The sequence below is a fragment of the Hemiscyllium ocellatum genome, chromosome 1 (assembly GCF_020745735.1).
Source record: "Hemiscyllium ocellatum isolate sHemOce1 chromosome 1, sHemOce1.pat.X.cur, whole genome shotgun sequence".
Taxonomy (NCBI): domain Eukaryota; kingdom Metazoa; phylum Chordata; class Chondrichthyes; order Orectolobiformes; family Hemiscylliidae; genus Hemiscyllium; species Hemiscyllium ocellatum.
Window position 1 is genome coordinate 128,396,780 of NC_083401.1, and position 12,969 is coordinate 128,409,748.

The window sequence follows — 12,969 nt, forward strand, 5'->3', positions numbered from 1 at the left end:
AACAATTAATATTTCTTCTCCAGGCGCCTCCTAGCACTGTGCTGTCCAGGTGTACGAGACACAGAGTGAGAGAAAATAAACCTTATTTGGAGATTTCAGTGGAGAGATAGCAATCTTGTTTGCTGTCTGTTGTGCTGCAGAGTTGAAATTGGACCCAATAGCACTGCCTTCAGACATAGTGATAGTGTTTGAGGCAGTTCCAAGCGCGTTTTGAGGAAGAACTCTACCTGCAAATTAACAACAAAACCACAAGTAAACATGTTTGCATAAAATTCATACAAGAAGAGAAATCTGAAAGTCTCAAAAGAACATTGGGAGAATAACCTGTTACAATGTTCTTGTTGTGGACGGGTTTGGCAATAATGAATTTTGTGATCATTGGTCCTGCAGCAGAAGTGGATGTGCATTTCTTGGCAATCTGCAAAATACATAAGCTTCTGTAAGTAAAAAAAAATTTTAAAACTTTACTTTCAGGCTTCGCACCCTTAATAGGAGAATATACGATAGGAGAGGATTGATAAAGGTATATGCAAAAGGGACAATGCTTGGATGGAAACAAGCTTGGCGAACCAGCCCAAATGGCCGCATCAAAGCTTTCCCTGAAAAAGAGGGAGGAGATAAAGAGATATGGGGAGAAAAAGAGAGAAAGAAACAGTGAGAGATCATAACTGCCAACTTGCATGTGCTTAAGCTGACATTTAAAAGTGAGGAGTTGCAGACTTTAAGCAAAACTCAGAACCCAATTGCATTCTTTAGCTCTATTATGCCTCACATTTCATGCCACCGGACACTTTGACTCCACTTTATATTGTAGAATACAAAGAGATGAACGTGTAACTGTTGCAATTTAAAATACATTAAGATTCACTGGAATATTTCAGTTTTTTCCACTCATTAATGCCATTTTTCTCCTGTTTGACTCATGATTCTACGTATTATTTTTTGTTCTTTTGGAGATCCCATGAATAGAAGCAAGCAGAAACCTTACCAGAAAAGCTAACAAGCGAGTATAAATAAATTTAGCAGTAGATTTGTGAAAATAGCTGAAGCACAAAAGAGGAGAATTATTTCTGCAGTAAATTGGCAAAACGGAGGAAGAGAAGGATGGCAAGATGAGAGATGCATTGAAGATTCTCACTGCATATTAACCTCTTCAAGAACAAGAAAGCACAGTGGTTTAGTTTTGATCATTTTGCTAACTTAGCTCCATGGTTATAATCGCAGAAACTTTCCAGTCCAAGTAAATTATCTTGGCCTGAGAGCAGAACCTTACTCAAAATAAATTTCCCATACTCTGACAAAATGGGTAAAGAAGAGTGATTATGAAATTATAATATGAGTGCTTCACATATACTGAAACCCTCATTGAGAATATTCTTACAAAATTTGAGACAAGATGTTGCAGAAGATGTTACCTACTGCATTTTAATACTCGCCAACCATGAATCAATCTCTCAACCCAAAATCCACAGGAGTTACCTTTTTATTGAATTGTGCTTACCGTTATTTCTGTGACTAATGCTTGCTTGTGGTAGAAGAAAAACATTGGAAAGTTTTTGTGGCTTCATGCTAATATACCAATTAACTTTGTGGGGAAATTATGTCTCATTGAATCTCGGAATTGTTACAACGCAAACAGAGGCAATTAGGCCAATTATGTCGGCATTGCATCCCTCCCCAACCAAACGAGCATCTCATTTAGTGTCATTCTCCTACCTTCTCCATGTAAGTCTGCACAATGTTCCTTTTCAAATAACCATTAAGTGTGCTGTTGAATGCCTCAACTAAACCCATCTCCAATTCACTCTAAGGCAGGATTCCAGACCATATCCACTGGGTGAGAGAAAATGTTTTGTCTCATCACTTTTGCTTCTTTTTCTAATTATTTCAGATTGTGTTCTCTTGCTCTCAATCCTTTCACAAGTGATAAGATTTTCTCCCTATTTACTCTATCCAGATCGCTCATGATTTTGAATATTTCAATCAGGTCTTTCTCATGAAAGCACACCAACTTCTCAAATTTGTCTTCATTATTGAAATTTATCATTCATGGATACTTGCAAACATTTTTGTAAACCTCTTCTGTGTTTTGTTTAATGCCTTCACATCTATCCTAAAATATTGCACACAGACTGGAAGCAATACTCTGGCTGTGGTCAAACTGGTGAATTAAACAAGGTCAACATAACCTTCTTGCTCTTTTATTAGTGTTCTTGCTCCATTCAATTCTAAGCCAGGTTTGGTGGCTTGCTGTGTTGCCTCCATTCAATTCTAAGGAAGACTGAAACATTATTGTACATTGCTTAGGCACTGGCAATCTCACCTCCTTCGGTCTCCTTGGGTGCATCACATCTGGTCCTGTAGCTTTGGCAACTTTAAGTACAGTGAGCCTATCAAACCCTCTTCCTTTACAATTTTAAACTCTTCTTGTCACTGAATTCCCTCCTGTTACAATGAGGTGGGTAGCACCTTTGTCTTTGCTTAAGGCTGATGTAAAGCACTTGATTACTACTTTAGCCTTTCGTATTTGTACACTGATTGCAGGCTTTGGCACTTCCTTTTATGTTGTTGCTGATTTCTCACCATACTTTTTTTCTTAAAATGTGCTTTTCACATCCCCTTCAAATCATTCTATATTCAGCCCATTCCTCAAATGTATTTTATACAAAACACTTCAGTACACTTTAAGTATAAACTTCTTTTTATTTCTTTTTGCATTTAAAATGATCTGGTTGCACTACCTTTCCCCCTAAAGAGGTAATATACCTTGACTGTGCCTAAACCACCTCTTCTCTGAAGATAGCCGTTCAACTACTGTTTACCTGCAAACCTTATCTCCAATTTATTCAACCCAGATCCATTCTTACCCCATTGTAGTTAGCTTTTATGAATTAATTACTTTTACTCTGAACCATTCTTTATCCTTTCCCGTAGTCAATCTAAAAACCAATAACACAATGATCACTGTCCCCGAAATGGTCCCCAGTGACACTTGACTTTAAGAATAAGGTCAAGTAATGCTTCTTTTTTCAATGAAATGTAATGCTGTAGAAAACGTGCCTGAACACACACACTGGGAACTCTTGACAAGCTCTGGCCTTTACTACAGACACGTAAGCTTGAAGTCTCCTACCATCTCAAAAGACATCTCACTCAATAGGAAATCCAACATGATGAAAGCGTTCATTAATTAACATAGTAGCTAAAGAACATCTGTTAACACTACAAAGTCAAAAATGTACGACATAGATTTTCACAAACCCCAGGAGCCCCATCCAGGACAAACATATAAATAGAAGGCAGGAGACAACAGCTTCGCTTCACTTGGAGGTCGCCACTGATGATGTTACCTAGCCAGATAATGAAACGTCTGGATATCAAACCTACAGCTCAGCGAGCAAACCTACACCCTAAACCTCAACCTGAGCTACAAACCTTCATAAACCTTGCAAAAATAGATTTTCACATTTTCCCCATTACACTCAGTTATCCTCGAGTCCCCAACTTTCCTATATCATATATATTCAGGTGAAGATTGTAAAATTAAGCTATTGGTAAAATGGCACAATAATATTTTAAACCAAAACTGAATAAAATGGCTTGCACTTTTTCAGAACTGAGTTTAATGGCTGCAGTTTTAAAATGGAATTTCATTACTGCAAAACCACAATTCACCCAAGACATTCCTTGAGAACACATTTATTTAGGTGAATCCACTTAAAGTCTACATGATGAACAGAAGGTGGTGGCAGAAGGTTGCTTTTCAGACTGGACGCCTGTGACCAGTGGTGAGCCACAAGGATCGGTGCTGGGTCCACTGCTATTCGTCATTTATATAAATGATTTGAATGTACACCTGGGAGGTACAGTCAGTAAGTTGTGAGGTGCTGTATTTTTGCAAAGGCACGGGTTATACACTTCATGGTAAGGTCCTGGGAAATGTTGCTAAACAGAGGCGCCTTGGGGTGCAGGTTCACAGTTCCTTGCAAGTGGAATTGCAGGTAGATACCACAGTGAAGATGGCGCTTTTATTGGTCACAGCATCAAGTATCCAAATTGGGAGGTCATGTTGCGGCTGTACAGAACATTGGTTCGGCCACTTTTGGAATATTGTGTGCAATTCTGGATTCCATCCTAAAGGAAGGATGCAAGACTCAAAATGTTTCTAAAGATTTACAAGCACGTTGCCAGGGTTGGAAGAGTTGAGCTATTGGGAGAGGCTGAATAGGCTAGGGCTGGAACAGAGGCTGAGGGGTGACCTTGTAGAGATTTATAAAATCATGAGGGGCATGGATAAGGTAAATAGGCGAAGTCTTTTCCCCAGGGTGAGGGAGTGCAGAACTAGAGGGCATAGGTTTAGGATGAGAGGGGAAAGATTTAAAAGGGACCGAAGGGGAAATTTATTCACGCAGAGGATGGTGCATGTATTGAATAAGCTGCCAGAGGAAGTGGTGAAGGCTGGTATAAATGCAGCATTTAAAAGACATCTGGATGGTATATAATAGTAGGCTTGAGAGCGATATGGGCCAAGTGCTGGCAAATGGGACTAGCTTAATTTGGATATCTGGTCGGCATGGACCAGTTGGACTAGAGGGTCTGTTTCCACACCGTACATCTCTATGACTTGACCCTCCCCAATCTACCTATCACAGATATGTCCATCCATGACACTACTGGAAGGAGTAACCACTGCACCATCCCTGCAGAGACAAAGTCCTTTCTTCTCATTTAAGGTATCTTCCATTGTGTTGTGTGGCAGTACCACCATAGAAAATGGGATAGACTCAAATTTAGCTCCACATAATTAGGCATCCCTGAGATCATCAGCTGCAGCACAATGGAGTTCAACTACAATATACACATCATGACCCACCAGATATCTCACCCAATTATACAAACAAGCTGGGAGATCAACCAAGGTACAGTAAAGAGTGCAGCAACACTTGCAAGAGCAGCACCATGCATACTTAGAAATGAGGTGTCAAACTCCTGAAGCTACAAAACTGTAGGAGCAGCATGTTTGATTTAACAATCCTCCGGCTGCTCCGGTTTCCTCTCACAATCCAAAGATATACAGGTCAGATGAATTGGCCACACTAAATTGCCCATGGTGTTATGTGCATCAGTCAGGGGTAAATATAGAGTAGGGAATGGGTCAAGATGGGTTACTCTTTGGAGGGTCAGTGTGGAGTTGTTGGGCTGAAAGGCCTGTTTCCATACTGTAGGAAATCTAATCTAATCTAAACTAAACTAATAATAATCAAAGCTAAGCTCTAGAGCCCTGGACATCAAATTGTGAATGGTGATTAATAATCAAACTACTATCAGGAATTGGAGACTCCACAATTATCCTCAAAGATGGGGAAGCCCAGCATATCAGTGCAAAATTCAAAGATAGAATACCTGCAACAGTCTTGAGTCAGAAAGGATAAGTGGATGATCTACCTCAGCCTGCTCCTGAGTTCCACAGCATCAGAATACCAGTCTTCAGCCAATTCGATTCACTCTACATGATACCAAGAAACAGCTGAAAACACTAGGTACGACAATGGCTAGTGGTCCTCACAACATTCTGGCAATAGTACTAAATACCATTGCTGTACAGCTACAGCACTGACATCAACCCAAAAATACAATATATCCCAGATATATCCTGTATACAAACATAGGACAAATCCAAAGCAACCAATTACTGCTTTATCAGTCTCCATTCCATCACAAGCAAAATGATGGAAGAAGTCGACAATAGTACAAAAGCAGCACTCAAAAAGGAATAACTTGCTCACTGTCCTTAGTTGGATTTACACCATGGTCACTCTGCTCCTTACCCTATTACAATCCTGGTCCTTGGTGAGTGACACTTCCCGAGACATCAAGGTAGCATTTGACTGAGTATAGCATTGAGGAACACAGCAAAACAGGAGTCAATGGGAATCAAGGGAGAAAGCTCTGGTGGATGGGAGTTATGCCAAGCACAAAAGATGATGGTTGTGGTTATTTTTTCATTTTTATTCATTAAGGAATACAGGGTTAGCATTAATTGACCTTGAACTGGTGGGGAGGTGTGGTCTTCAACAATTGCAGTTAATTTGATGTAGGCAGGACCCAATACTTTAAGGAGTCTTCCAGGATATTGACCCAGCGATAGTGAAGGGAATGGCAATGTATTTCCGGGTCAGAATCTTGAGTGGCTCAGACAGAAACTTATATGTGGTGATATTCCCATGAGTCTGCTGCCCTTGTCCTTCTGGATGGTTATGGTTGTGGGTTTGGAAAGTGCTGCTTAAAGGAGTTTTGATGAAATTCTGTGTGCATCTTGTAGGTGTCACACACTACTTCTCCAGGACATCAGCAGTGGATAGAGTGAACGTTTACGGACTTGATGCCAATCAAGTGGGCTACTTTATCCTGGATAGTATCAAGATTTTTCAATGTTGATGGAGTTGTACTCATCCAGGCAAGTGGCAAATATTTCACCAAACCTTGTATATGTGCATTGTAGATGCTGTTTAGGCGTTGGGAAGTTAGGGGGTGAGATATTTGCCACAACATTCGTAGCCTCTGGCCTGATTGTGTAACCACTGTATTTACGTGGCTAGTTCAGTTCAGTTTTTGGTCAGTGGTAACGCCATGATGTTATTAATGGGGGAATTCAGCAATAATACTGTCACCTGAATGTTAAGGGGCAACTGCCAAACTTTCTCTTATTGGAGGTCAATCATTGCAGTTCAAGGTATCACCGTAGGAGTTCTTCAGGGCTGTGTCCAAGGTCTTCAGCACTTTCATCAATGACATTCCCTCCATCATTAGATCCGATGTGGAATGTTTGCTGCTCATGTCTGCATATTGTCCAGCACTATTCATAACTCTTCATGTACTGAAACCAACAATCCATGTCCACATGCAGGAGGACCTGGACAACATTCAGGCTTGGACTGAACTGGCAAGTAACATCTGAGTCACACAAGTGCCAGGTAATGACCATTCCCAACAAGAGAGAAAACCTAAGCATCATCCAATGACATTCAACAGGATTATTATTGCTTAATTCACCATAAACAGCTTCTTAGCAGTTATCATTGACTTGAAACTGAACTGGAGTAGCCATATAAATACTGTAGCTACACAGCAGTTCAGAGGTTTGGAATCTTACCTATCTCCCCAGTATGTTTTGCACCATCTACAAAACAGAAGTCCAGAATGAGATGGAATACACTCCACTAGCCTAGATGGGTACTGCTCCATTAACACTCAGGAAGTTTGACACCACCCAAAATAATGTAGCCCTGCTTGAACGAGACATCATTCACCATCTTCAACATGCATTCCCTTCACCACCAAGGCACAGTGGCAGTGGTGTGTATCATTTATACAATGCACTGTAGTATATCACCACAGCTCTTTCGTCAGCACCTTCCAAACTTGTTCTTCTAGACAGTAGAACTTACAAGGATAGCAATTGTGTAGGAATACCAACATCTGCTAATTTCCTTCCAAACTGCACTATCCTCACTTGGAACTATATTGTCACTCCATTGGTGTTGCTGGAATTAAAATCCTGGAACTATCTTCATAACAGGATGCTATACCTACCAAAAACAGTTCAAGAATGTGGTCATCACCACACCCTGAACAGGAAGGATCGATGATAAATGGTGTTGCCAATGATGTCCTATGAATAGGAATATATGCAGCCGGTTTCAATACCATCAGCTTTTTACGGTTCTGCTTCACTGATGTACTCCACAAAAAAAAGCAATGCGGTTAAGTAAGTGAATTTCAATCTCAAGAATAATGTGGCTCTTCAGGAGAGGTAGTAACTCCATGACCTGTGAATCCAGACTACAAATATTGTAAAGTGCCAAAGTTAAACAAAGTCCAGTGTCAGATATAGAGTTTTCTCATTTAAGTATTTGACTTCAGTATTACTAAGCAATATCACAGCTCAGACTTGAAAGAAGAACATCATTGGTGACAACAATCAGCTCAAATGCTGATCATTCAAATCCTTTTTTGTTACTGCTTGACAATACAGAGCCCATCAATTAGTTTAAAATGAAGGGAGCGTCTTATCCACAGCTTGTAAATGACGCAGTCAATGAGTGAATAAAATTGTAAACTTCAACATATGCGGCTCTGAACATTACCAATGCTGATAAATCTCAAATATTTAGCAGGAGAAATTAAACAATATATCATTGGAAAGAAAAATAGGAAATGGTGGCAAAACTCAGCAGGTCTGGCAGGATCTGTGGAGAGAGAAACAGTTAAGAGTCTGGTATGACTTCTTCAGTCTTAAATCTTTGAATACATGACATTTTGAATGCAACATTTGTACCATCAATTTACTAAAACTATCATATATTTTCTTGCTTGCTATTTTGTTTTCTTTCCAACCTAAAAGCTAACTCATGAAAATAAAATCTGGTCTCTTTTTTAAGACTTTGTTCACAACTCCAGAAGAATCTTTTTCTAAATTATTCATCCAAGAATTATAATTAACCTAGTTATACAACAGACTACATAATGTTGAATCTTACAAGTCTAGGAGTGGAGTTCAAATCTAACTCACACTGATGACTGGATCCTGCAGAAATCCAATTTGACAGATTCAATTCAATCCAAGTGAGTTTAAGCTGACAGCACAAATTGTCCATGAAAAGCAACTGTTTGAAAACCAAACAAGGCTGAAAGAACATTCATAAACTAGATGAGATTGCAATATGTCAGGAGCGGAGTATATACCATAGCTAGAGGAACATCACGAATCTTACTCTCCACCAAGTTCTACTCTCCCATTAGATTAGATTACCTAGTGTGGATACAGGCCCTTTGGCCCAACAAGTCCACACCGACCCTCTGAAAAGCAACCCACCCAGACTCATTCCCCTAAATCTACCCCTTCACCGAACACTACGGGCAATTTAGCATGGCCAATTCATCTTTTTTGGACTGTGGGAGGAAACCGGAGAACTCGGAGGAAACCCATGCAGACACGGGGAGAATGTGCAAACTCCACACAGACACTGACGCTATGAGGCAGCAGTACTAACCACTGTGCCACCATGCTGCCCATATGCGCTCTCTCTCCAGAGGCAGGGGATAAAAGACTGGATAGGAATCAAGCAGAGAATAAAGCTTTTCCTGATTTAAATCTGTTGTTGATTGATAATACTCCAAACTTAAAATTCTTATTTAAGTTAATTTAATTTTAATACGATTTACTGCCTTATTCCTCCCCATGTCTTGCCTATCATCTTTCCCATGCTACCCAACCGCCTTGAAACACAATCACCTCGAAATGGCCTTTTCAGCATTCATTTCCTTTCCCCACTGTTGACCACAAAATAAATATGAAGGTACAATTTCCGAGGAATTGGCCATTCGGCCCTACAAACCTCTTCCTTCATTCACTAAGATAATGGTTGACCTATTTGTATTTGGAATTCCATATTCCCATCTGCTCCTGATAACCTTTGATCCCTTGCCTAACAAAATACATTTATCTGTGTCAATGATATTTAATCATCCTGCCTCTATTGACTTCGGGACAGAGTTCCACAGTTGCACAAGCCTCAGTAAAAGGTTTACCTCATCTCTGCCCGAAAAGGATGACGTCCAATTTTAAAATGTGCCCTCTAGCTCTGGACTCATCCCAAAAAAAAAAGAATCAGTAACCCTCACTTCCCAAATTCCAAAGAAGAATAAGCCCAGTCCATCCAAACTTTCCATACAAGACAATCCAAGCATTCCAGGTATCGATCTACCAAGCTACCTTGGAACCTGCTACAAAATATTGACATTCTTTGTTAAAATAAGGAGACCATCAAAACCTTCTTGAGATTTCCATTTACTTATCCTGTTATCTTTGCCAGTCTTGACTGGTGCATTATTAGGTTTATTCATCTTACCCCTTCCTGCCATGCTAATTTGTGATGCAGAGCAATGGGTTTCAATTCCTGCAACACCCGAGGTTACCATGAAGGACTCCTTTTCAATCTCTCTCCTCACCTGAAGCATGGTGATCCTCAGATTAAACCATCACCAGTCACCCTTCCCTATTTTTCAATGAGAGACCAGTCCTACCAGTAGGACTATGGTGACCTCACCTTACTTTTAACCTTATATCTCTCATTATTAATTTGCTCTCCTGCCTTGACCCTCTTCTTGAATTTTCGACATTTACCCAAGCTTAATCCCTTAACCACAGTTTTCTTTAAAGCCCTCTCTATATTCATCGTCATTTGGTTTGCTAGATCCCAGGCCCTAGCATGGTTCAAATGCAGACTGACCAACAGTAACAGCCCCCAGCTTTCCCTTATATGGATGCCAGTGTCCCACGAACCACAACTGACTTCTCCTGCACCACTCTTGGAATCACATTCATTTCCCTCATCTTATCTGCCCTCTGCTAATTGGCACACAGCCAATATAATAATGCAGAGGTTATTACACTAGAGGTTCTCTTTAATTTGGTGCCTAGTTTCTCATTCTGTCCACGCAGAACCTCCTTCCTTGTCTTGCCTATATCATTGATACCTACATGGACTGCAAAAAACTGGATCCTCCTCATCCCTTCCAAGCAGATATCCCGAACTCTGGCACTACTTCAGTAACATTGCCCTTCTGGACTAACACTCTTTACTGCAGAGGACAGTGTCTATCTATTCCCAGTGCTATCATCAGTGCCACTGCATTACTTTTTGCTCCCTGCACCTGAATGGCTTCCTAGATCACAGCTCCACGGTCAGTTAGTTTAGTTGTCACTCTCTGCCAAAGATTCAGAAATATTCTTAACAATCCTGTAGACTACTGCTACTAGTGATATCTTTCCTCCGTTATTCTTCATCTCCGTCCAAACCAATTCTACATCTAGATTACTCGAACAAAGATCATTCCTCACTATTTACACCAATGCCTTCTTGATTAATACTGTAACCTGTTCTACTTTAATTAGCTGTATAAATATATCTTCAATGGTCTTGGTCACACAGTAAAGTTCCCTTTCTAAATCTATATGCCTTTCCATTCCTCTCTTCCTTTAAAGCCACCTGCAATCAAACGTTTGATTCCTCTGTTGAAAAGCTTCTTTACAAATATCCTTGCGATATTACTGACACTATATTTACATCTCTTCATTACTCAGAATTAGTTTACTACTGTACAAATCATACTAAAATAATTGATTTTATATTACCAATATACAGCATTTGAAGTCTACAACAGCTTCACATTTAACAGCGTTCAACATTTGGATGGAAGCCAATGTGAGCCAAAACAGCCAGCACAATTTGACAAAGTGCTGCAGCAGGAATTTGCTTCATATACTTGGAGGCCATCCTTTAATTACCGAGGCCCCAAGCTCTGGAGTTCACCTCTGCCCCAACTCAAACTTCTTTGCCTCACTCCCTTCTTTGAAGCCATTAAATATACTTTCTTGACCAAAATGTTTGGTCAGCTATTCTAGTATCATTACGTGACTTTGTGACAAACTTTGTTTCGTAACACTCATGAAACATCTAAATGAAGCTTTTCAGAAGTTGAAAGTGCTGTGATTGCCAATAGTTTACCTCAATTTATGATCCTGTTGTCATGCACCCAGACAGAGGACCTATCAGACACACATCCACAGTAAAATAGAGCTGGATTTATCCTGTAAGTAAAAGATCTTATTCTGAGATTCAAGACCTTTTGTTTTATTTTGTAGCACAGACCATCCAAACTTCTGAAAGCTGGATGTCTTTTAATTATTCAGCATTACTGTAGAATATGCTGCCAACACTAGATGGCACTTTAGCAAATTTAACCTAAGAGTCACAGAGTCATAGAGATGTAGAGCATGTAAACAGACCCTTAAACCAACTTGTCCAAGCTGACCAGATATCCTAATCCAATCTAGTCTCAATTGCCAGCACCTGGCCCATAGCCCTCTAAACCCTTCCTATTCATATACACATCCAGATGCCTTTTAAATGCCTCCGCCACTTCCTCTGGCAGCTCATCCCATACATGCACCACACTCTGCGTAAAAAGGTTGCCCGGTAGGTCTCTTTCCCCTCACACTCTAAATCTGTGCCCTGTGGTTCTGGAGTCCCCCACCCTGGGAAAAGACCTAGTCTATTTATCCTATTCATACCTATGATTTTATAAACCTTAGTTGGTCACCCATCAGTCTTCGACGCTCCACAGAAAACAACTCCAGCCTATTAGTCTCTCCCTGTAGCTCAAAAGATTTACAAGTTTCACAACATCCTTCCAATAAGACAAGAGGGAGTCAGAATTGCACCCAATATTCCAAAAGTGCCCTAACCAATATTTTGTGCAGCTGCACTATGACCTCCTAACTCCTGTACTCAATGCTCTGACCAATAAAGGAAAACATATCAAACACAACCTTCACTACCTTATCTACCCGCAACTCTACATTCAAGGAACTATGAACATGCACTCCAAGGTCTCTTTATTCCTGAGGCAACACTCCTGAGGATGTTACCATTAAGTCTATAAGTCATGCTCTAATTTGCTTTTTCAAAATGCAGCACTTCGCATTTATCTAAACTCCATCTGCCACTCCTCAGCCCATTGGCCCATCTGATCAAGATCCCCATTGTAATCTAAGGGAACCTTCTTCGCTGTCCACTACACCTCCAATTTTGGGGTAATCTGCAAACTTACCAACTATACCTCCTATGTTCACATCCAAATCATTCATATAAATGAAGAAAAGTAGCGGACGCAGCACCGATCCTTGTGGCATTCCACTGGTCACAGGCCTCCACCACCACCCTCTGTCTTCTTTCTTTGAGCTACTTCTGTATCGAAATGGCTAGCTCTCCCTGTATTCCATGAGATCCCACCTTGCTCACCAGTTTTCCATGAGGAACCTTGTCAAATGCCTTACTGAAGTCCATATAGATCTCATCTACCACTCTGCCCTCATCAATCCTCTTTGTCACTTCTTCAAAAAAC

General features: G+C 40.4%; 1 protein-coding gene across 5 annotated transcripts in view; it reads right to left on the bottom strand.

Annotated features, from left to right (window-relative positions):
• lin54 (lin-54 DREAM MuvB core complex component) overlaps positions 1–12,969 on the bottom strand; it is a 97,174-nt gene that overhangs the window by 55,529 nt on the left and 28,676 nt on the right. For all 5 annotated transcript variants that reach the window (XM_060825762.1, XM_060825746.1, XM_060825760.1 and 2 more), the window contains exons 4-5: positions 325–418; positions 82–227 (exon numbers count right to left, since the gene is read on the bottom strand). In XM_060825762.1, coding sequence (XP_060681745.1) covers positions 82–227; positions 325–418 — 240 coding nt within the window. The remainder of the gene's footprint in view (positions 1–81; positions 228–324; positions 419–12,969) is intronic.